General features: G+C 40.2%; 1 protein-coding gene across 1 annotated transcript; it reads left to right on the plus strand.

Annotated features, from left to right (window-relative positions):
• The first annotated feature begins 976 nt into the window (after positions 1-976).
• On the plus strand, positions 977-19,841 carry LOC101355479 (zinc finger and SCAN domain-containing protein 31-like). Its single transcript, XM_023741386.1, is given in 9 exon segments — positions 977-1,675; positions 1,677-1,955; positions 2,238-2,368; positions 4,479-4,614; positions 5,653-5,777; positions 10,837-10,909; positions 12,629-13,042; positions 13,174-13,318; positions 16,642-19,841. Coding segments are annotated over 9 exon segments (2,358 nt in total). The 5' UTR covers positions 977-1,561; the 3' UTR covers positions 17,583-19,841.
• Positions 19,842-22,302: the final 2,461 nt, after the last annotated feature.

Genomic DNA, 22,302 nt, shown 5'->3' on the forward strand with positions numbered 1-22,302 from the left:
GCCTGGTGCTTTGCATGTGTAAGATTTTCAACAAAGTGCATGACAGTGCATCAGGCAGAAGTAAACTTGGTGAAGTGCTTAGTAGAAGGACTGGAGAGATTGATATTTGCATTTGCAGTTCTACTATAGGACTTCACCTCAAGGACCTGAGAGATTGATATTTGCATTTTGCTGTTGTACTGTAGGACTTCACCTCTAAATCCTGTTACTCAGTTTTTCAGTTCAGAAACCAGGCCAACCATTTTCATAGGCTAATAAGATTCAGGTAACTGGTGTTCAATAATTAGACTCACAGAAGGCTGTTAAGCAAATCATGGTGCTAGTTTATTATTTTTTAATGGTGAGATGTGGGGCTCCAATGACCAAGACATGGACTGAGCTCTGAAACTAGAAGGCAGAGAAGAAATTGTTGGGGCAAGAGGAAACCTATCTGAGACTCGGGGAAGGAGCCAGTTACACTTGCTGAAATTATTAACCTTAGGCTCTAAAGAAAAGTTGACCTATTCTGTTATTTAAGATATTTATAAGTAACCCTAGTTCCAAATTCTGAATAGATAATGATAACAATCCAAGCCTGTATTTTCCTCACACTTGTATGATTAAAGTGGCATTTTTATATTTTCATCTTTTCATCCTGTAGTCCATTCTAGAAATGAACATCATATTAATCTCCACAGTGTTCACCAGGTCATTCTCAAAAGCTTTCATTGGCTCCCCAGTACCTAAAAAGTAAACTCTAAATTCATGAACTTGACATTTGAGGCTTTCAACAGCAAGACCCCACTTTTTACCTCTATGATTACCATATACAAACCTACTGAACTTTTTACTTTCCCACTTCTGTGCTCCACCATTAACCATTTGTTGAAGCTGTTTCCCTGCTTGTACAGTGAAACCTGTGAGAGTTGGAACAGGACTGGTGTGTTTTTCCGGGTCTCACAAGTTTTCCATCTCTGACAGAGTGCGGTCTTACCACTATTGTATCACTCTATTCACAATCCTATCTCACACTCAGTTAGTTTTCCTTCTCTAACAGTTTCCACCTTACACAGGTTCTTGCTTTCACACATTTTGCTGTAATTTCCTATATCTTCCTCCCACACCCTAGTCAAATCCTATCCATTCTTCACAACTTAGTTTTTAAATTGTTTTCTCTGACCACTGCAACCCACTGTAATCTTTCAGATCTTCAACTTTATGAACACTTCTATCATTTTTCTCTTTTGTTCCTTATTTTCTGTGTGACTTATTTATAATTTAACCATATATGACTTGTGGATATTTAATATTAACTAAGTTTTTTAAATTTAAATTATTTTTAAATTTAAATTTTAAGCTACTTTGAGATAGAAGTCATTTAACAGTTGTATACCACGAAGAAGGTATCTCAGTGCCCAGCGAATGCCATAGTAAGTGGAGAACGATTGATTATTCCTCTGATGTTGGTCTGTATCTTCCTAGACAGTAATAGTAATTTTTTGATTCCAGGAGAGCTTCTGAAACTAAAGAAGACACTTTCCAAAGTAGAACTGGGTTTTCCCGTAATGTGTTCTATCCTGAGATGGAAACAGAATCTAAGAAAGCTGTAGCTCAGAACCTTCAGACACTAGAGGTGGATGATGGACTTCTGATAATGAAGGTAGACGGGGAAGATTTTACCTGGAGGCAGGACACTCACTTTACAGAGAAGTGATCCCCTCAGGCAGGAGCTTTGCCAGCAGCTTTTTAGGTAGTTCCACTACCAGGATTCCCCAGGGCCCCATCAGGTGCTGAGCGGGCTCCAGGAGCTCTGCTGTCAATGGCAGATCCTGGAGCTGCTGGTGCTGGAGCAGTTCCTGACCATCCTGCCTAAGGATCTCCAGGCCTGGGTGCATGAACATTACCCAGAGAGTGGAGAGGAGGCAGTGACAATACTAGATGATTTGGAAAGAGGCACTGATGAAGCAGTACTCCAGGTGCATAGGCATTGGAGATCTAATACTCCAGAAGAAGTGGAATACCACAATGGGAGTAGAGGGCCTGAGATTGCATATCCAATGAGACGAGTTCTGTGTACACTTATGTCTCCTTTCCTCTCTGTCTGATACCACATACATTTTACAATTGAATCAGACTTAATTCATCCTTCCCCAGTTTTGTATTCCTACAAGACATTCCCTTTGTTCTTTTCTCTAAGTTGTTTGTCTATTTCCAACAGAAATTTCCTCATGAGCCCAAGTGTACTTTATTTTTCTCAGGTGCCAGCCCATGGACATGGACAAGAAATATTCAGGAGAAAGGCGGCGTCTCTAAGACCGGTACTTGGTGTCCAGTTCCAGCTAGTAGAGACCAAGGACCTTTATGGGTTTTCAGAACCGCATCTCCTATGGTAAGGGGCAAGATATCATACAGTGTGTGTGAGAGGGTGAATGTGTTTTGCACGTGGAAAGGACATGAATTTTGAGGGGCCAAAGGGTGGAATGTTATGGGTTGAATTGTGTCCCCCCCCCAAATATGTGTTGGAATCTTAACCCTTATACCTCTGAATGTAATCTAATCTAGTGTAATGTAATCACTTTCCATAATGCAATCCAATGTAATCAGTCAGTTGAGACCATATAAGTGTAAGGTGGCTCGTAAACCTAATTACTTCTGAGTTATGTTAAGAGCAGCATAGACACAGAGAAGCATGCAGACACAGGGGAAAGACAGACTCTATCTGATGAGAACAGAAGCAGATGAATCTACAAGCCCAGGAACTCCTAAGGATTGCCCGCTACTAGAAGCTGAAATAAAGGAGGATCTCCCCCTAGAGCTATACCCTGAATTCGGACTTCTAGCCTCCTAAACTGTGAAAAAATAAATTTCTGTTCTTTAAAGCCACCTACTTGTGGTATTTCTGTTACAGCAGTACTGGGAAACTAAGACAGTGTGTGTCACTGAAGAAGCAAGACAGTGACTCTCCCTTTTCAGACCAGTCTTGGCCGCAGTAGGTGGTCCTTTCCTTATTACTCAATAAAAAATAGAGAATTTTTTTCCTACAGGTCATTGACCAATTGGGGGAGGAAGGGAAATAATTCTGTTCTCTATCTTTTAAAATATTACAACAAGGAATAAAATCACTAACAAGCATAGGCTATTTTGTATTGTGACCAAATTAAAAGAAAGAAAAAGGAGCTGAGAAATGTCAAAGAAAGAAAAGAAGCAAAAGAGGGAGAAACACATGGAAAGAAATGAAACGTTACAACCCTCTCATGACCTGTATGAATGTATGGGACATACATTGCCCACTGACTTTTTCCTCCTCGCAGGTTTCTTGGAAAGCTGCTTTCCTACATTTGGTGGGTGCTGCCCACTGTGTGAAACTGAAGAAATGGGCGTTGGTACCACATTACTATATTGAAAGTATATTGTATTAAGTGTTGCATCCTGGAAGCGTGATTTTGCAAACCTTTGTCTCTTTTGGCTTTTTTACTGGGAGATAAGCTTGTCAGTATATTTCTTGGTTCCTGTATGTTTGTGAGAATGTACTTCTCATGAGAATAAGTTATTCTCAGGCACCTTTCTTTCTCAGGTTCTATTCATTGTACCCACGTGTTGTGGCGTCCTTGATCTACTATGAGTAGGTATTTTGCAATCTTCAGGACTGCTTTTCTTGTTTCTGAGCTGTAAGTACTATTTTTGCAATAAGAAAGAATTCATTGCAGTGGTAATTTTCCAGAGACACAAATTCTTTTGGTTTTATTTATTTGGACAGGAGGCTTGAATTAGGCAATTTGCTCCCCTTAGGCAATTTGCTCCCCATGTGTATTCTCATGTTTGTTTGGATGTATGATATAGGTATTATCTTAGTTTTGCAGAACCAACAATTATTTTTTTCTGGAACGTCTCTTGGTTTTAAAAATGGCCTGTTTTAAGAAGGTTGAAGAAATTCTAGATTCTCTCTTTTCTCTACCCGACAATGAGGAGGACTTAGAGGAGGAGTGTGATGTGGATGCTTTGGAAGAACTTAAGCTGTCTTGTGGGATCTGCAGCACATTTTGAAGGAACAACAACACTGACATGGTCGTAGAGAATGAGGAAGCTAATGTTGCAGAGGAAAGGTTTGAAGCAGATGATGATGTGCATGATGAAAGGGAAGGAAATGAAGGGAAATTGTGTGAGGATGTCTCTTATTTTGACAATCTAATAACCTTGCTTCAGCAACATGCCAAAGTTTACCCGACTTGACCCATACAGAACAGAAGTAGATTATTTTTTGTCTGTATTTACAGAAGAGATTTTGGACATTATAAAGGACCAAACAAATCTTTATGCGACCCAGGAGCACACCAGATGGTATAGAGGGCAGGAGATTAGAAGGTCAACCGAAAACTGGCAGCCTACAACTGTAGAGGAAATAAAGGCATTCACTGCTGTGCACATACTGATGGGTATACACATCTTGCCAGAGCTCAGGCAATATTGGTCCAGTGACCCCCTATTGAGTGTTGCTTCAGTTCCAGATTCAAGAAACTAACTGAGAACATACACTGCAATGACAATTCAAAAGCCATGCCCAAAGGAAAACCTGGCTATGACCAGCTTCACAAATTGTGCCCAGTTATCAATGCTCTCAATAGCTGCCTAAAGGAGGTATATGTGCCGTCAGATGTCATGGCAGTTGATGAAAGCATGGTGCCATTCAAGGTCCATATATCAATAAAACAATACATGCCTATAGAGCCCATCAAGTGCAGGTAAAAAGTCTGGTGCTTGGCTGACTCATGAACTGGCTTTGTGAGTCAGTTTGACATCTGTTGTGGAAAAAAAGGCCTAGACAATGATTCATCTCTCCCTCTGTGAGAATGTTGTACTTGGACTATGTCATTCATGGTACCATTCTCAAAGGCTCATTGCCTTCAACAGTTATTTTGCATCCTATCATTTAATGTAAAGCATGAACAAAAGGGGACTGCATGCTGTCGGCACCATGCAAGCAAATGAAAAGGGGCTACCTGTGGTTCAATGGATTGCTTTTTTGTGGCCTTTCTAGCCATGGTCTTTAACTGCCACCCAAGTGATTGGGTGGGACTGTGCAAATAGGGTAATTGTGGCCCACCAAGGGAATTGGTCAGTTTTGCCTTAAAATAGAGCCAATTCCAGAGCAGAGAGAGGATCCCACCACCATCAAGGAAGAACAGCCAGGAGAAGCTGAGAAGCTTCTGGAACCAGGAGACAGAGAGAGAGAGAGAGAGAGAGCTGTAACACTGAAGACAGCGAGAAGCAGCAGCTGAGGCCTGGCAGCAGAGACATGGCAGCAGAAGACAGTTTGGTGGGCTTCCTGGCCCACAGAGCAAGAAAGCTGAGTGCCTTTGGGCAGAGGCCAAGGGCCAGGGAGAGGCATGCCTGCGAGCATGACTGGAAAGAGGCTATCCTGATAGAAGAACTCTGTCCTGAGTGTTCCTGAACCTGAACTGTAACTGTTACTTCCCCCAATAAACCCCATAATCATGTGTATTGTCTGTAAGGAGGTCAGACACTGCCTCCATGCCATTTTACACTACCAGACATATTGAAGAGGAAAGATAAATTAGAGCGTGGAGAATTTAGGTTTCATATGAAAGGATGTAGGCAGTAAAGCAACAGGACAATAAACCTGTGACAGTTTTGTCAACGTTTCACAATCCAAAGGATATCACTAGTGTCAAAAGAAAGAACAAAGATGGTTCCTCCTATGAAATCCGTTGCCCAAGAGCAGTTGCAGAATACAACGCAATTACAGGAGGAGTGGACCGCTTTGACCAGAGGCGTGAAAGGTATGCAGTCGGAAGATGCTGTCTCAAATGGTGACATGGATTGATGTATTTTCTTATTGATCTTGGCATTGTAAATAGTTTTACAGGGTGGAACTGTAACCACAGGGGCAGATGTGACCAACTAGGCATCACACGAATACATATATGCACACCCATGTTCATTGAGGCACTATTCACAATAGCAAAAAGATGGAAACAACCTAGGTGCCCATCAACAGACAAGTGGATAAACAAATTATGGCATATTCACACAATGGAATTAGTATGCAACGATAAAGAACAATGATGAATCCTCAAAACATCTCATAACGTGGATGAATCTGGAAGCATTATGCTGAGTGAAATTAGTCGGTCATAAAAGGACAAATACTGTATAAGACCACTATTATAAGAACTCAGGAAAAGGTTTAAACACAGAAGAAAATAGTCTTTGATGGTTTTGAGGGCGAGGAGGGAGGGAGAGGGGTATTCACTTAATTAGATAGTAGATAAGAATTATCTTAGGTGAAGGGAAGGACAACACACAATACAGGGGAAGTCAGCACAACTGGGCTAAACCAAAAGCTAAGAAGTTTCCTGAATACAACCAAACACTTTGAGGGACAGAGTTGCAGGGGCAGGGATCTGGGGACCATGGTTTCAGGGGACATCTAAGTCAATTGGCATAACAAAGTTTGTTAAGAAAATGTTCTGCATCCCACTTTGGTGAGTGGCATCTAGGGTCTTAAAAGCTAGCAAGCAGCCATCTAAGATGCATCAATTGGTCCCAACCCACCCGGAGCAAAGGAGAATGAAGAACACCAAAGACACAAGGAAAATATTAGCCCAAGAGACAGAAAGGGCCACATAAACCAGAGACTCCATCAGCCTGAGACCAGAAGAACTAGATGGTGCCCAGCTACCACCAATCCACCACTCTGACAGGGAACACAACTGAGAGTCCCTGACGGAGCAGGAGAAAAGTGGGATGCAGAACTCAAATTCTAGTAAAAAGACCAGACTTAGTGGTCTGACTGAGACTGGAGGGAACCCAGAAGACATGGCCCCTGGATTCTTTGTTAGCCCAGAACTGCAACCAACTCTTCAGACATAGATTAGATTGGACTATAACACAAAAAATGATACTCGTGAAGAGTGTGCTTCTTAGCTCAAGTAGATACATGAGACTGAATGGGCAGCTCCTATCCAGAGGCAAGATGAGAAGGCAAAAAGGGACAGGAGCTGGTTGAATGGACATGGGAAATCCAGGGTGGAAAGGAGGAGTGTGCTGTCACATATTAGGGGGAGCAACTAGGGTCACATAACAATGTGTGTATAAATTTTTGTATGAGAAACTAATTGAACTGTAAACTTTCACTTAAAGCACAATAAAAAAAAGAAAAAAAGATTTATTTCTGTTTTAGAAAAAGAAAAATGCTAAAAACATTCACTTAATACTTTGTAAGTTACTTGAAACACGTCAAATCAAGTGAAATGCCAAATTTCCTTTAAGTTAAAATTTGTATGTCAATGATATTTATAATATTATGTCATAATTTCATTTTTTCAATTGCTAACTTAATTGCAACTTTGTTTCCTCTGAGTCTAGCATCATCAAAGCCAATAATTTTAATTAAAATTCACATCATTAACCTGTAGAATTTTTATTACTGTTTAGATGTTTAGAGACTTGATAAGAGTCCTGGTAGATCCTGATGATTTAGTATTACATCACAAAATTGTTATGTGTCATATCTGAAGCTCTTTGAAACTAAGGTTAATCATTATATTTAGAGATATTTTCATCTAAAGTTTTTATTGACTTTGTTTGGCTTTACCTTACTTTTTTAATTCCCATCAGGTCTTTCACTTTTAAAAACTATTATAAGATAACCATGGCCATCTTTAAGTTTGTCATTTGCAGACAAATTCTATTTTTCTGACTCACAGAAAACACTTGATTAAAATATTTCAATAAAAATGGACTATATAGGACTTATGAAAAGAATGATGATGATTCAAACATGGATAATATTGGACTAAATCAAGATTTTTAGAACTCTTATGGGAAAATTAATGAAGTCTTCAGACTACTGCTGATCCAGAATTACATGGAACCAAAATTAACTGCATAGGACTGAATAAACTAAAAGAATTATTGTAAGGTTTTTATGAGAATATTGCTAAGGTTCAATGTTCTATTTTCTTAATATAGGAAACCATTTTTATTTTACTTTCATTCTTTTTATATAAGAATCAGTTATGTAAACTGATTATTAAAACTGAATTTTAACAATCCTGTTGCTTCCTTAACTGATATTATTTTCAATTTTTAAAATCTTTCTCACTGTTTCTATTATTATAAAATGCTGCATCTGCCATACTTAATCCCACTTTAAAAGAATGTTTTTCACAGGTTAAAGAAGCCTTTGATGTCCAGAAGTTAAAATCCCAAAATCTTGTTAGAAAGGTCCATAGTTAGTCCTTCTTACTAACCCATGTGCTGCTAAATTATAAGGAGTTAAGCTTGGATTCACCTATCTCAACTGAAAAATATTAAACATCCCTGGACTGCTCAACCTACTAGAGGATTTAAACTGACCTTCAAACACAGAACAAGACTTCATGCAATCTGCTGAAATTTTTAGACTTTGTTTCTTGACTACTGGTATTGTTATGATAATTGCTTTATTGCACACTTGTTTCTTATTTTAATGTTTTTTTCCATACAAGTAGTTGAAATTGTTAGACTCTGCTTAATACTTCTAGCCTTTAAAATAACTTTACCAACAAGGTTGAACAAAATATTGAAAAAAATCCATCAAAAAAGGCTACCTAGTTGCCCATCAATCCTGAACCTAACTCCTCATTCTTTGATTTCTTTGACATTTTTAGTCACTTAATGATATAAAATCTTAGTTTCATTCCATATTACATGTGAGTTTAATTATGCTAATTTCCACTGCACTAATTATTTGTATAATTAAATGTTTTATAAAATGTATGTCAAATCTCTGTAATCAATGTAATGTGTCATGTACTTTGAAAGAACATCATGTTCAGAAGAGTTAGATCTCACACTTTAGTGAGAGGCCCTCTTACCTTGTCAAGTTGTTTCTTCAAATTTGGCCTTGCTTTAGTCACTCCCTCTCTCTAAAGATCACACAAGCAGAGGCCCAAGCTATGACATGGCAAATACGAAACTGATGGTGCCCGGCTACCCTTTGAAGAATAACGTGTGAGGTCTTAAAAGCCTATTCAAATAGGTAGCCATCTGATGAACCCAAGGAAAGTAAGTCCATGCAGAAGAAATCACTCTTGTAATAGTGATCAGCGAATTTCAATGGGAATTCTTGATCAAAAGGAAGGAATGACAAAGAGCATTCTAAAATTCAAGGCATTTGGCTTGGCTGAGGCTTCTGGATGAAGTGTAGGCCTGACTCCATTTTGAGAGCTTTACTATTTCTCAGAAATTACCTCTGCTTTGCAATTCTCAGAAAGTTTGCTAAGTTAAGTTGAAGGTTGCTAACTGGGTCAAGGTTGCAATAATGATCATTATGGCTTGCACAGGTGTTAAACCTGTGACTTTAGTGATTAAGCCAATTCTCAGAAGATACTCCTTGACGCTCCTCGAAAAATATTTTTCCAACCCCCTTGCAATACCTTGTACTTTTCCACAACCTTGTTCTAGCTAACCCTGTAGATGTCATCCAACCAAAAGCATTTTAGCTGTACCTCTTTTCTTGCAGTTTTTGCCTTTATAAATCGCTGTAACTGAGTGAGCTCTTCAAAGCACTGGTTTCATTTTTTTTAAGGCAGAAACATTTCCCACTTAGAACTGTTTGAACTTTCAATAAATCTCCTTGCTTTCAGTTTAACAGAGTCTCTGAGTTTTTACTCTAGGACAAGGGTCATGTTAAGTTCAAGAGTTGTGTCAAACACAAATGCAATGGTGGCATTTGAATATGTAGGCCAAAAATCTATATCTAGATGTTTTGCCAGGAAGTAAACATAATCAGAAGAACATCCAAGGCAAGAGGCCAGAATCCAGAGAATTCAAGTAAAACAAGAGGGGATTAGAAGTAGAATTAAGCCAGGAGTCAGATTCAAGCCAAACTAGAGGAAAACAGTGGGGGAAATGTGTTCAAATTGAACTACAGCTCAGAATTTGGAGGAGAGAGACACAGCGGCATAACTAAGATTTCACTGTCAGTTCTCTGCTGTGGTTTTAGGCACCTTCCTGGGGTGGGTGGATAGACTACAATTCTGGGTAGCTCTCCTGACAGCGTTCTCTGGCAGCTGGCGATAATGGAAAAGGACTAATGCAGGTAGTCCTGAAAGTAAAGGCCAGGATGACACGCCTACACAGTCAATTTGCAGACCCAGCCGCAGGCGCAGCGCTCACGAGGTTGCTAAACTGAGCAGGTGTCTCTGAAGCCGCCGGAAGCGAGGGCGCCGGGCGGGGCAGAGTTAGCGGACGCACTTCCGCCGAGAGCTGGGACGGGGCGCGTAGGGGCTAGTTAGGTCCCTGCGGTCGCTTCCCCCGGCCCGGGTAAGACTGGCGAGAGGAGAACGGGGCGATGCGGCCCAGGTCTCCGAGGTCGGCTGGGCGTGGGTGAGGGGAGTCCCCTCCTTGCTCAACTCTAAGCCGAAAGCGCCGGCGGAGACCACGGAGGGGTCAGACTAGGGGCGTTTTGGCCCGGTCTCCGCTGGGTCCCCCTAGCCGTCCAAGGCCCAACTCCCGGCTGGCGCCTCCAGGCATTTTGGAGACCCTGACTACCGGGTCACACATTTCTCCAACGCGGCCGCCCTGTCCCGGAAGCCTTTTGTGGAATCTGTCAGGTCCTTAAGGGATACAGACAACCGAACTTTCCTGAGTCTAGGGCTCATTGTGGCTGCTCACCATTGATTGGCTAGTTCCGTGTATGTTAACAGGGTAAATGGGAATGGTGTTGGTAATCTAGCTGGTTAACACACTAGTTTGTCTTATTATTTCGAAGATGTAAACTAGTGGAAGGCGACCCGTAAAAGCGACCCCATGTCATTTATATTGAATGACTGCTAAAACACCCTTCTCCAGGCTCACCCTAGAAGTCCCTAAGTCAGCCATTAGGGCCCGGGAAGTGAAGGTGTTTCTAAAAGATGCCAAGTGGGTAACAGATGCTAGGCACAGAGAAGGCACTAGAGGGCCTCCCTGCGTTGTCCTAGGTTCTGTGCCTGGAAACCGATGGCCCCTGAGCGCAAGGCATGGTCGCCCCTGGCAGCGCCTAGATGACCAGGTCACAACCCTTTACTTACTGTCAGGCACTGAGTCTAATCCTTTCGGTAGTCATTCTTAAAGCGACCCTGTATAATAAGGCCTGTGATTTAGTTGAGGTCCTTGGTTGGTGCAAGTGGTTTGCACTGACTACTAACCTAAAGGTTGGCGTTCAAACCTACCCAGCTGCACCGGGGAAGAAAGGCCGGGCAATCTGTTTTGGTAAAGATTACAGCCAGGAAAACCCCATGGAGCAGTTCTACTCTAACACATGGAGTCGCTCTGAGTCGGAATAGATTCCACGGCAATGGGTTTGGTTTTTGGTTTGTGATTTAATCATACTGATGTTTGTAATTGTGCTGTGGTTATATAAGATGTTAACCTTAGGGGAAGCTGGGTGAAGATATAGGACCATTCTATACTTTTTTTGGAAATTTTCTGTAAATTTCAGGTTATTTCAAAATAAAAAGTTTAAAAAACATATATATATGTTTTTACAGAGGGGGGAATAGAAGGTTAGAGAGATTATGCCACCACACATACAAGAGAAGGTGACATGATTCAAGTTCAGGTCCAGAATCCACAGCCCATGCCTTTAACCATTGCCCACCATGTTGCTAGTCTACATTTACTTACAGGCACTAAAGTCAGCTATTACACAGAAAACTGAAACCATGTACATCAACACCGCTTATTACCTACATTAAGATGACTATTTAGCTGTCATCACTAATATGACATTACTATCCCACTGTCTTTATGAACATAACTTTACTATTCCAGGAAATTGTAAATAACTTTGTTTCAAAAACTTCCCCCAAGGCCATTTAAGTGAACATCAAACTGTTAACAACTCTTCAATGGTCAGCATTCAGACATTTTGAAACCTTCACCTCAAAACCCTCACATTGCCATGTCCATCAGTCTTAAGCTATTGTAGTGTGATCCTTGTGCAATCCTAACCCTGCTTTGAAAGATCCGTCTTAAATCCCCAAAACCTCATAAATATCCTAACTTTGCCCTACTTCTTCAGAGACACTACTAAGACTTTGTCAGGTAGTACTCTATCACCTGTAAGAGTAAACTCTACTTTGTCTTATTTAACAGGCTGTTTTGGTGGGTTTTTTCAGGAAGGAAAGCATCCAACAGTATTCTCAATATTGTCAAGAATGCTATTTCTTGACAAACATTCCTTCTGCTTGGCACCAAAAACCAAAACCAAACCCGCTGCTGTCAGGTCAATTGCGACTCACAGTGACCCTATCAGACAGAGTGGAACTGCCCCATAGGGTTTCCAAGGCTGTAATCTTTACAGGAGCAGATCGCCACATCTTCTCCCTTGGTGGATTCGAACCACCAACCTTTCAGTTAAAAGCCCAGCTTTTAACCACTGTACCACCAGGACTCTGCTTGGCACAAAGGGTTTGAATTGCTTTAAACTTTATTTTTTTTAAATCTCTTTAACTTTGTGTCAAGCCTCCTTTTTCTTCCAAAACAGAGAGATATTAGACTCAGTGAATGACCGCAGGTACTACATCACCTGTGTGTACGTTTCTCTTTAACCTTAGGAGTGTGCCCTAAAAGATAACACTTGCAGCAGCAATCCTTCTCTCAGTCCATTGGAGGTGGAATGGCTACCGTGCTCCTTCCACTGGCTCCCAAAGAGCTTAAGGGGCTCTTCAAAGTAAACAACAAAGAAGGGCCTGGCAGGGGCCAGGGATCCAGCCCACAAGGGAGCAGCCCAAACAACCAGGAGTTATTCCGCCAGCGCTTCCGACAGTTCTGCTACAAAGAGACTCCTGGGCCCCGTGAGGCCTTGAGCCAGCTCTGGATACTCTGTTGTGAGTGGCTAAGGCCTGAGATGCATACCAAGGAACAGATGTTGGACTTGCTAGTGTTGGAGCAGTTCCTGACCATTCTACCTGAGGAGCTCCAGGCCTGGATGCGGGATCATCATCCAGAGAGCGGGGAGGAGGCAGTAGCTATGCTGGAGGATCTTGAGAGGGAGCTGGATGAACCAGGACAGCAGGTAGGAAAGAGCGCTGTGTTCTATGGTGGGACGGCTGGGAGTGGGTGTACAGATTCATCTTTTGTGGGCTCTCTGGGGATCATGTATACTATTGGCCCTTCAGATGCCCAAATGAGCCTGCTTATCCTCAGGTTTTGGCTGAGGCCTGTGCACAGGAAGTGCTTTCTGAGACATCGGTGCCATCGGTGCCAGCTAAGCAAGCAAGATATCTCCTGCTTCAACCTCTGGAGACCCAGACCAAGAGTGAGTCTCAGGATGAACACCATCAGGATTGTGGTTAGTGTTGACACTTGGGTCTTTGGCTCACCTAGAGACCTTTGAATCATTCATCATTCAGCAAATATATATTGAGTACTTACCATCCCAGGCACTGTGTGCTAGGCACTGGGTATACAGTGAACAAAACAGACATGAGCCTTGATTTCATGGGGTTTACAACAGGCTGGTAACAGACAAAGACATTAAACAAACACAAACATACCATTAACAGATTGTTTATGGGGAGAGAGGTTATTCAGGGAAGGCCTCTCTAAAGAAGTAACATGGGAGCTGAATCCTAAAAGTAGGGTGGGAATTAGCCAAGTGAATAGTGGAGGGAAAAGCATTCCAGGCTGAAAGAGCATATGCAGAAACACTGGAGTGGGAAACAGCTTGGTGGGTTTGAGGATCTAAAAGGGGGCCAGCATAACTGGAACATGGGGAGAAGGAGAGAGGCATAGACAAAGTGATCAGGGGCCAGGGCGTGATGGCTTTGTAGGTTCTGTTAAGACGTCAGTAATAGATTTAGCTTCCACTGTGTGTAAAGTCTCCCTCTGGGTTTGAGGGTTCCTGCCGTAAAGGAGTTAAGTACTCATAAAAAAGATAGCTGTTGATTTGAGGCAGTGAATGATTATTTGCTAAATCCGAGATCACAGTTCTGAGGAATGAGAAATCCATCTCTTCAGGCCCTAGCAGTAGTGGAATGGCTGGGATTTGAGCTGGTCATAAAGAATGGGAAGCATTTCACTGGGCAGAGAGCATCAGGAAGGATGTTCTCACACCCACCCCTCCTTCTGGCTCTCTCTGTTCCCTCTGTTCTTCAGCCACATTAAGACTTGTAGTCATTCAACCCATTTATTTCCTCCCAATGCTTCTTTCCTTTCCAACCCCATCAGGACAAGGATGGTAAATCATCAAATAAATCAGTTTTTTGGTAATATGCTCAACATCCTCCTAACCCCACCACCACCACCACCCCGCTGAACTCAGAAAACACCCCTGTTCACACCTTCCCCACTCTTCAGCCAAACCAACTCATAGCCTTCCTTTAAAACTCAACCCAGCTGCCACCTCCTCCAAGAAGCCTTTCTTAATACCCTCTCGAGCCAAATGGGCTATACCCTCTGAGTTATGTGATGCTCTTTGTGCATACCTCTCATAGTATTTAACATACTATATTACCACTTCACTTGTCTGAAGCTCCTTCAGGGTAAGGACTTTCATATGCGTATCCCCAGCAACTGATATGTAGGAGACAGATGCTTAGTAAAGGTGAATAATGAAGTCCAAGCATGAGGAATAATGTGGGAAAGTATAAATCATGATAGGAGGACACGGGTGGATCAGTTTGGCTGAAGCTCAGTGTCTAGTAGAGGCATAATGCTAACAAAGTGGTCTGGAACAAAATTGTAGAGGGCCTAAGAAGGTTTTCTTTTCTTTTCTCTTTTCCTTTCTATTTTTTTTTGAGCAGGAACTAATAAGTGCCCTATAAGTTGGCTTGGAGAGAGAGGAGAAAAAGAAGAATCACTTTGGAGATTATTGCTTTGGCTCCAACTCAACATTATGAGGCCAAAAGTAGGGCAGTTTCAGATGGGGAAGGAGAGGAAGAGAGAGATGCAAGAGTTAGATTACTTTCCTAAAGCTCTAGAGGGTACAAGAAAGGGACAGAGTTGCTCTTTCTGACTTCTCTCATGGCTTGAACACAGATTCAGAGCATCAGAGTTGATAACCTTTTTACGTCTGATGGCTGGGGGTGATGTCATTGTTAAAAATTGTATCATCTAAAGAATATGTATTATACTTTTCTACATCATGGCCTTATTTATATATGAAAGACTTTTAATGACTGCAGGATACTTCATACCTAATAGGGGTATGTTTGGTCAGCCTAGTATCGTTTGGGAATCCATGCTTTCTAAATTATTTAGTAACAGCATTGTCAGGAAATAAGGTATTTCACATGTTAGAGTTTCCCTAAAGTAATTGAAGCTTGCTGTTTGTTGGTCTAAACTTTATTTGCCATCACCAATTAATGGGCATCTTCCGGAGATTTATAACATACTCTTGGAGTAAATGGAACATAAGCCTTCTTGAAGGCTTAAGTTGAGCATTATGAACATTAGTGTTCACTCTGGCCTGTAGATCATTTGCTGCCCTTGGAGGCTTTTAGATAGGTAAGGCTCTTGGCTTTTGACCTAAAATGGCATCTGACTACCCTGCTAGTAAATGGCAGATGTGGGATTTAAACAGTCTGTCTCCAAAGTCTGTTCTTAACGCCTTAGCATCGATGGAGTATAAACTATGAGGAGGGTGGAGAGTTATGGGAAATGAAACTGGAAAGGTAGGCAGGGACATTCTTGCATCAGGGTTTTTAACCCTCATTTTATGTTTGGGTGACTTTAAAAATATACCAGTGCCTGGTTCCCACCCTCGGAAATTTGGTTTCAGCTGGACTAGGGTAGGGCCCAGGCATGGTTTTTGGTTTGGTTTTGTATCTCTCCAGGTAATTCTAATGTGTAGCCAGGGTCAAGAATCCCAGTGGATCATGAAGGGCCTTGTATGCTCAAGATTTTTTACATAGATTTTATTCTATCAGTAATTAAAGATAGAGCTAGCTATTCAGAGTTCTGAATCCTTGGGCAGTTTTAAAATTTGGTAAGTTAATAGGTATGGCAAGTATAATCTATAAATGGCACGTGAAGTCAAAATAATTATTTTTAGGACAAAACGAGTACATAATTGTATACTTCAGCACAATCACTGTAGGTGTAGTGTTGGGTATAGCATAGCTATCTGATCATCTGGTTCTCGGAAAATAAATGGTGGCAATGGTCTCAGTGCTAAGTTCCACTAAGGAAGATGGTTTTTTGAATGAACCATCTTGTTAAATCTGCATAAAGAGGTCCAGTAGCAGCAAGGTCAAATATTGGTCTACATCTATTGAATCACTTATGAAAACCTCCTTTAAGATTAGCTACATACTGAGAGCACAGTGGCAAAACTTTATTTTGCTAGAAGGCAGCAATATCATAGGGAATTTAATTCCATTATTTTCATGGACTTTTTGAAGCTTATTCCCTAGTTCTTTCTTATACTACCTATCCTTGTTTCATTTCCACTTATTTTGTTTCATAATTCCATGTTTATTTGGCATGGATGGTATGTCATTGTGTATCTCTTTTAGGTATCCTCAATCCACTAAGTCTCTCTTCCTTTGCTGTCTCCTAGTGTCCTCAATTGTTGCAAAACCATTTTGTTGTTTTTTAAGCTGTGTACTTCTGGTATCTGTGTTTATTTCCTCTGTGTCCCAGTGACATTTGAATACTATGATTTTGTTTCAGATGGTGTGATCAGAACTGATAAAGGGGAGTTGACTCAAAAGCAGGAACTTACTGCAGATGTGCAATCCCAAGAAAAATTACCTGGCCAAATCAATGGAGAGAGTACTGAATGTGGAGAGACCCAGGAACATGAAATATGGTTAGAAAGACATCAGAGAAACACTTCAACTGAGAGACGATGTAAGTGTGATGAATGTGGGAAAAGATTCACTCAAAAGTCAAGCCTCATTAGACATAAGAGAATCCATAGTGGAGAGAGACCCTTTTCCTGTAATAAATGTGGCAAAGCTTTCATACAGAGCTCACAACTTATTGACCATCAGAGAATGCACAGCCGATTAAAACCGTATCAGTGTGATGAGTGTGGCAAAGCCTTTTATTACAGTTCACACCTCGTTCAGCATCAAAGGACCCATACTGGTGAGAAACCTTTCCAATGCAATGAGTGTGGGAAAGCTTTTCATTACAGCTCAGGCCTTATTCGACATCAGAGGACCCACACAGGAGAGAAACCATACCAGTGTAATGACTGTGGGAAAGCCTTCTGCCTGAGCTCACATCTGATACAACATCAGAGAGTTCATACTGGAGAGAAGCCATACCAGTGTAGTGAGTGTGAGAAAAGCTTCAGCCAGCGCTCAGGCCTCTTCCATCACCAGAGAATTCACAGTGGGGAGAAACCCTATGAATGTGATGAATGTGGAAAGGCCTTCAGTCATAGTTCAGCTCTTGTCGGACACCAGCGAATCCACAGTGGAGAGAGGCCCTATGAGTGTGATGTGTGTGGGAAAGCATTCAGTTACAGCTCACATCTTCTGGGACACCGAAGAATCCACACTGGAGAGAAGCCCTATGAATGCGCTGTGTGTGGAAAAGCTTTCCGGCGGAGCTCACACCTCATTGTACATCAGCGAATCCACTCTGGAGAAGAGCCCCAGTGATGTCAAGAGTGGTGCAGAATTTTTCATCTGTGCTCATTTCTGTGGAACAGAAAAGCACAACTAGAAAAGAATGCTACCAATACAACGATGTAGGGAAATCTGTGATTACTATTGCAATTTTAGCAGCCCTTTCAAAATACATATGTAGGCTGAGATAGGCAAGCACCTGAAAGCTTGCCAAACAAGACTTTCTGATTCTGTGCCACTAGGCATATCATTTGCTGAACTGGGGCTTTGGAGGGGCTCATTTCATACTCTCAAACTTATCTTCTCTGAAGCAGGTGCTCAGGCATCTAAAAGTTATTAGATATATAACTGGGTATTTTAGAGATTACTGCTGTTCTCTTCCTCACCTTTTCCTCCTATTTATTTTCTTCGGAGTTGGAGTAATTAATAATCTTGTCCAGAGTGTGAATAGAATTAACACCTGACCGACATGGGAAACAAATGTGAATTTTGTGTTAATTTGATAAAATACATAAGCCTGTCAATTATCTATACTAAAAATGCTGTGAAATACAAAAGCCATTTTGTAATATTGAAGTGAACTATGATTTGTGAGGTTGGGATGGTTCAGTGGGGGTGGAGCAAGATGATTTATCATGCAAATTTCCAGTACCCTTTCACGTAAACCAGAGATGGTAAACAGGTCAAATGGGCTATATCTGACCCACAGAAGCTTTTTTCTTTTTGACCACACATTATTTTTTATATTTATTGCAGCTATTTAAGAATCAGATTTCACATAACATCTGATTTTCCAGATTTTCTTACAAACTGAGCACCACATTCTCACACGGCAACAGTTGACTGGAGCTGACGATCACTACTCTCCAGTTTGACATGGTCCCCATTGCCACACAGCTTCCTATGGGTTTATATTATCCCCCCTTTATTCATTCACTGTGTGAATCCCGCCCCAGCTTTAGGTGTTTCTTAGAGGAACTTGAGGGCTTCAAGGCCCTCACCACCAAAGCAGCTTCACATTAGTTTTATATATTGGCCTTCCAATTAAGATTTTCTTTGGAGAAACAGTTTTGCTGCTGACAACAGATTTTAATATTTAGATAAATACATTTGTATTCTTTGAGCACATGAAGGTAGAGGAAAGCCACTTTAACGTTTTCCTTGGACAGAATTTGTAGGTAATCTACTGAAAGTCAACTGTAATACTTACAGCAGAATCCTTAGAGTCTAGTCCTCTGGGTGAGAAGAAAAACACAAAAACATATGAAGGGAGTAACATTAAGTGTAAAAGTGAGAAAATCTGACGCCAAAAGCAGAGACTCCATTAGGGAAAAGAATGATTGAGATTTGAAGCATTTAGTAGTAGGAGCAGTTGTGGGAAAGCAGTAGGATGAGGGAGAATGGGAGTGGGAAAAGGTGGAAAAAGCAGCAAAGAAAAAGGGAAGGGTGGGGATAAACTCTATGAGGGAAGGAAAGCAAAAAGTTAGGGGGAAATGATGTTGAGACAAGGGGAATGGTTAGAAGAGCCAGAAAAAATAAACCGAAGAGGAAACAGAAGCAAAGTTACATAGTAGGTAAAAAGAAGCAACCTTTAAGAAACTTGAGAACATGGGGGAAGGGGTTCTAGAGCACCTGATGTTCTTTTTATCACTGACCTCTCAGTGACTTGAGAGTAATTCAAGGCATAATCAACCCTATATGTCTGTGCCAGGTAGCCCAAGTACCTAATATGAAAGATCCTAACCCAAACTGAGTCCACTATTCCTTGGGTGTCACTCAGGATCTACCTTCTCAGGAAAACTAACCAAACAGAACGGTTCTCCCAAGGAGCAAAAATATATTCTTGGATTTTCTCGGGGAGACACTTGGGATGCTCTTTTGTGGGAAGAAACTTGACTATTTCCTAAAGGAGGAACATTATGTTGCAAGATTATAATGCCCATTATATTGTAAACTATAACAATGGTAGCTACCATTTGTTGCGTACTTACTGTGTCCTAGACACTGTAGTAAGCAGCTCATATATATTGCATGAAAATTTCCTCAACCTTTCTGTAAGGTAAGCACTATTATCCAACAATATGTAGATAAAAATTATATTTATGAAAAATTTATAATAAAGTGTTAATTACATTAAAATGTTAAGCTGCCTATTGAAGTGTTTTAGAATATAATCAAACTATGTAAAACATTGAAAATATTAAAAATTGGAAGGAAATGACAAATGTCAATAATTACTGTATTTAGGTGATGAAAACGGAGTAATTCTCCCCTTTTATTCTACTTCTTTGTATATCCCAAATGAACAAGTTTGAAAGAATTCATCATATATATGTAGTAAATACTTTAAAAAAAAATGCTACAGAATTATCTGAGCCTTTCTGGAGATGATTCTTTGATAACTTTTTCAATTATTTCCTTTAGGATTCATTTGTTGAGATTTTTCTACTTCTTGAATGGATTTTGGAGCCCTGGTGGCACAGTGGTTGAGAGCTCGACTGTTAACCAGAAGATCAGTAGTTTGAATCCACCGGCCGCTCCTTGGAAACATTATGGGGTAGTTCTACTCTGTCCTATGAGTCAGAATTGACTCAATGACAATAGGTTTTTGGAGTGGATTTTAGACCTTTTTTTTCCCCCAAAAAAGCACCAATTTAATTGAGATTTTTAAAAAATTTAGTAGCATACTTTCCTCCTCATCTGCTTATTGTCACATAATTTTAATTGTTTTTCTCTCAATCAGATTTATCATAAGTTTGTAATTTTTATGGGTTTACAAAGATTCCATTTTTGGGTTATTTGTTACTGACACTATTTTTCTATTTTCTAATTCATTTACTTATGCTTTTTATCTTTATTTCTTTTCCTCGAGTGTTTCTCAATTTTTCCTGAGTTAAATGCTTAACTTATATTTTCTTTTTCAATAATAAAAGCAAGTAAGCCTATACACCTACCAAGTACTGTTATTTTAAAAATAATCCACTAGCTTTGTGTGTGTGTGTGTGTGTGTGTGTGTGTGTGTGTGTGTTGTTTTTTTCTATTTTTGGAAGATAGAAATAGAGAAAGGAGAGGAGGGCCTTCCTTGTCATGTGCCAGACTATATGCTTATATCTTAGCAAAGAGATCAGGGAGACTTTATCCTAGTAAGAGGAAGGATAGATCTAAGCCAAGGGCAGAGCCAGGATTTTAACAGGATCTGTGACACTTATTTTGTCGAGTATTTAACCACTCAAGTTATCACAGGTCTAAGGCTCTGTCAGGTTGATGCTCTAAAATAGATGATGAGCAACTGAAGCCAGGGGCACACCTGAAGAATATTCTGAGCTACTCAAGAAGTTTAGGGCCTGAAATAGAAGTGTCATCCAGATAGCAGGCTGCTTGTGTAAACTTGGGAAGAGAAGTTGATAGAGCAAGACACTAGATAAAAGGAAAAACATGCTGATATACACTGTGCACTAAAGGGGAAGCTGACTATTAGGAATATGTTGTGCCATAGTCAGAGGAAGGGGCTTTGGCTTTCAGTCACGTACTTCTTGCAAAGAAGAGCAGGCGTCACTCTTTTTTAATTTTTCTCCCTGGAGAGTTTTCTGAAGCTCACTTGGAAGTTATTCGTTTCTACACTTCCCTAACTGTTCCACCCAGGTTTATTTAACCAGACAACTATTATTTGCCCTTGAGAAGCACAGGGAGATTGGAGCTGAATTCATCTTAAAGGATTTATGCCCTTTTACGGGATGACTTGTTGGTCAAAGAACTTCAGAGAGGGAAAAGGGATATTGATGACATTGTCCAAACAGGAAAAAAATTCTGTAGGCCTTGAAGAATGGATAGGGTTTTTGTTTGTTTGTTTGTTTAACGTTTACCTTTTCCTGTTCACATGTGTAGTGAATTCTTATAAAAAATTAAAACTTTGCACAAATACATAATACAAGTTTTCTAAGTTTATCCCAGGAGATGATCACTGTGCAAATATTTAAAAAATTATTATTTTACAAAAACTGGATCATATAATGTTTTGTAACTTACTTTTTTTCACTCAGTATACCTTTTGGCATCTTCTAGTACTTAAAAACTGAGTAGTATTTTATTGAGTGGACATACAGAAATTTAATTCCCAAATGATGGACATTTGGGTTTCTAAATTTAAATAAACAATGTTTCTTTGTACATCTGTTCAAACATTTGTGTAAGCATTTCTGTATGGATAATTCTAAGACACAGTTGATGGATTAAGGGATATGGACATACAATTTTAATAAGTCTTGCTAAATTCCTTCTAAAAATATACAACTAACAGCACCATTTCTCCACACAGTTTCCAATATTGGGAATTATTAATCTTTTTGTCTTTAGCAAACTGAAAAAAAAATCAAATTTCATTACTGTTTTAATCTAAATTCTTTATTAGTGAACTTGAGCAATTTTTCATATTTGTTACTGCCCTTTAACATTTGTATTCTGTAAACGCCTGCTCAAGTCCTTTGCCAATTTTTCTGTTGACTTGTTCATATTTTTATTTTTTGTAAGAGATCTTTGAATATTAGGAAAATCAGCCCTCTGTCTTTTACATGTGTGGCAAATTTTACTATGAGCTTATATTTTGACTTTATATTTGGTTTTAATTTTTTTCTTTCAAAAGTTTACGGTTTTTATGTAGCCGGTTTCATTTATCTTTGATAACTTTTGGGTTTTATGTCTTTAGAGTTTTATGTCATGCTTAAGCCCTCTCCACTCCAAGGTTATTAAAAAACAT

Source organism: Trichechus manatus, unplaced genomic scaffold (genome assembly GCF_000243295.1).
Source record: "Trichechus manatus latirostris isolate Lorelei unplaced genomic scaffold, TriManLat1.0 scaffold00180, whole genome shotgun sequence".
Lineage (NCBI taxonomy): Eukaryota > Metazoa > Chordata > Mammalia > Sirenia > Trichechidae > Trichechus > Trichechus manatus.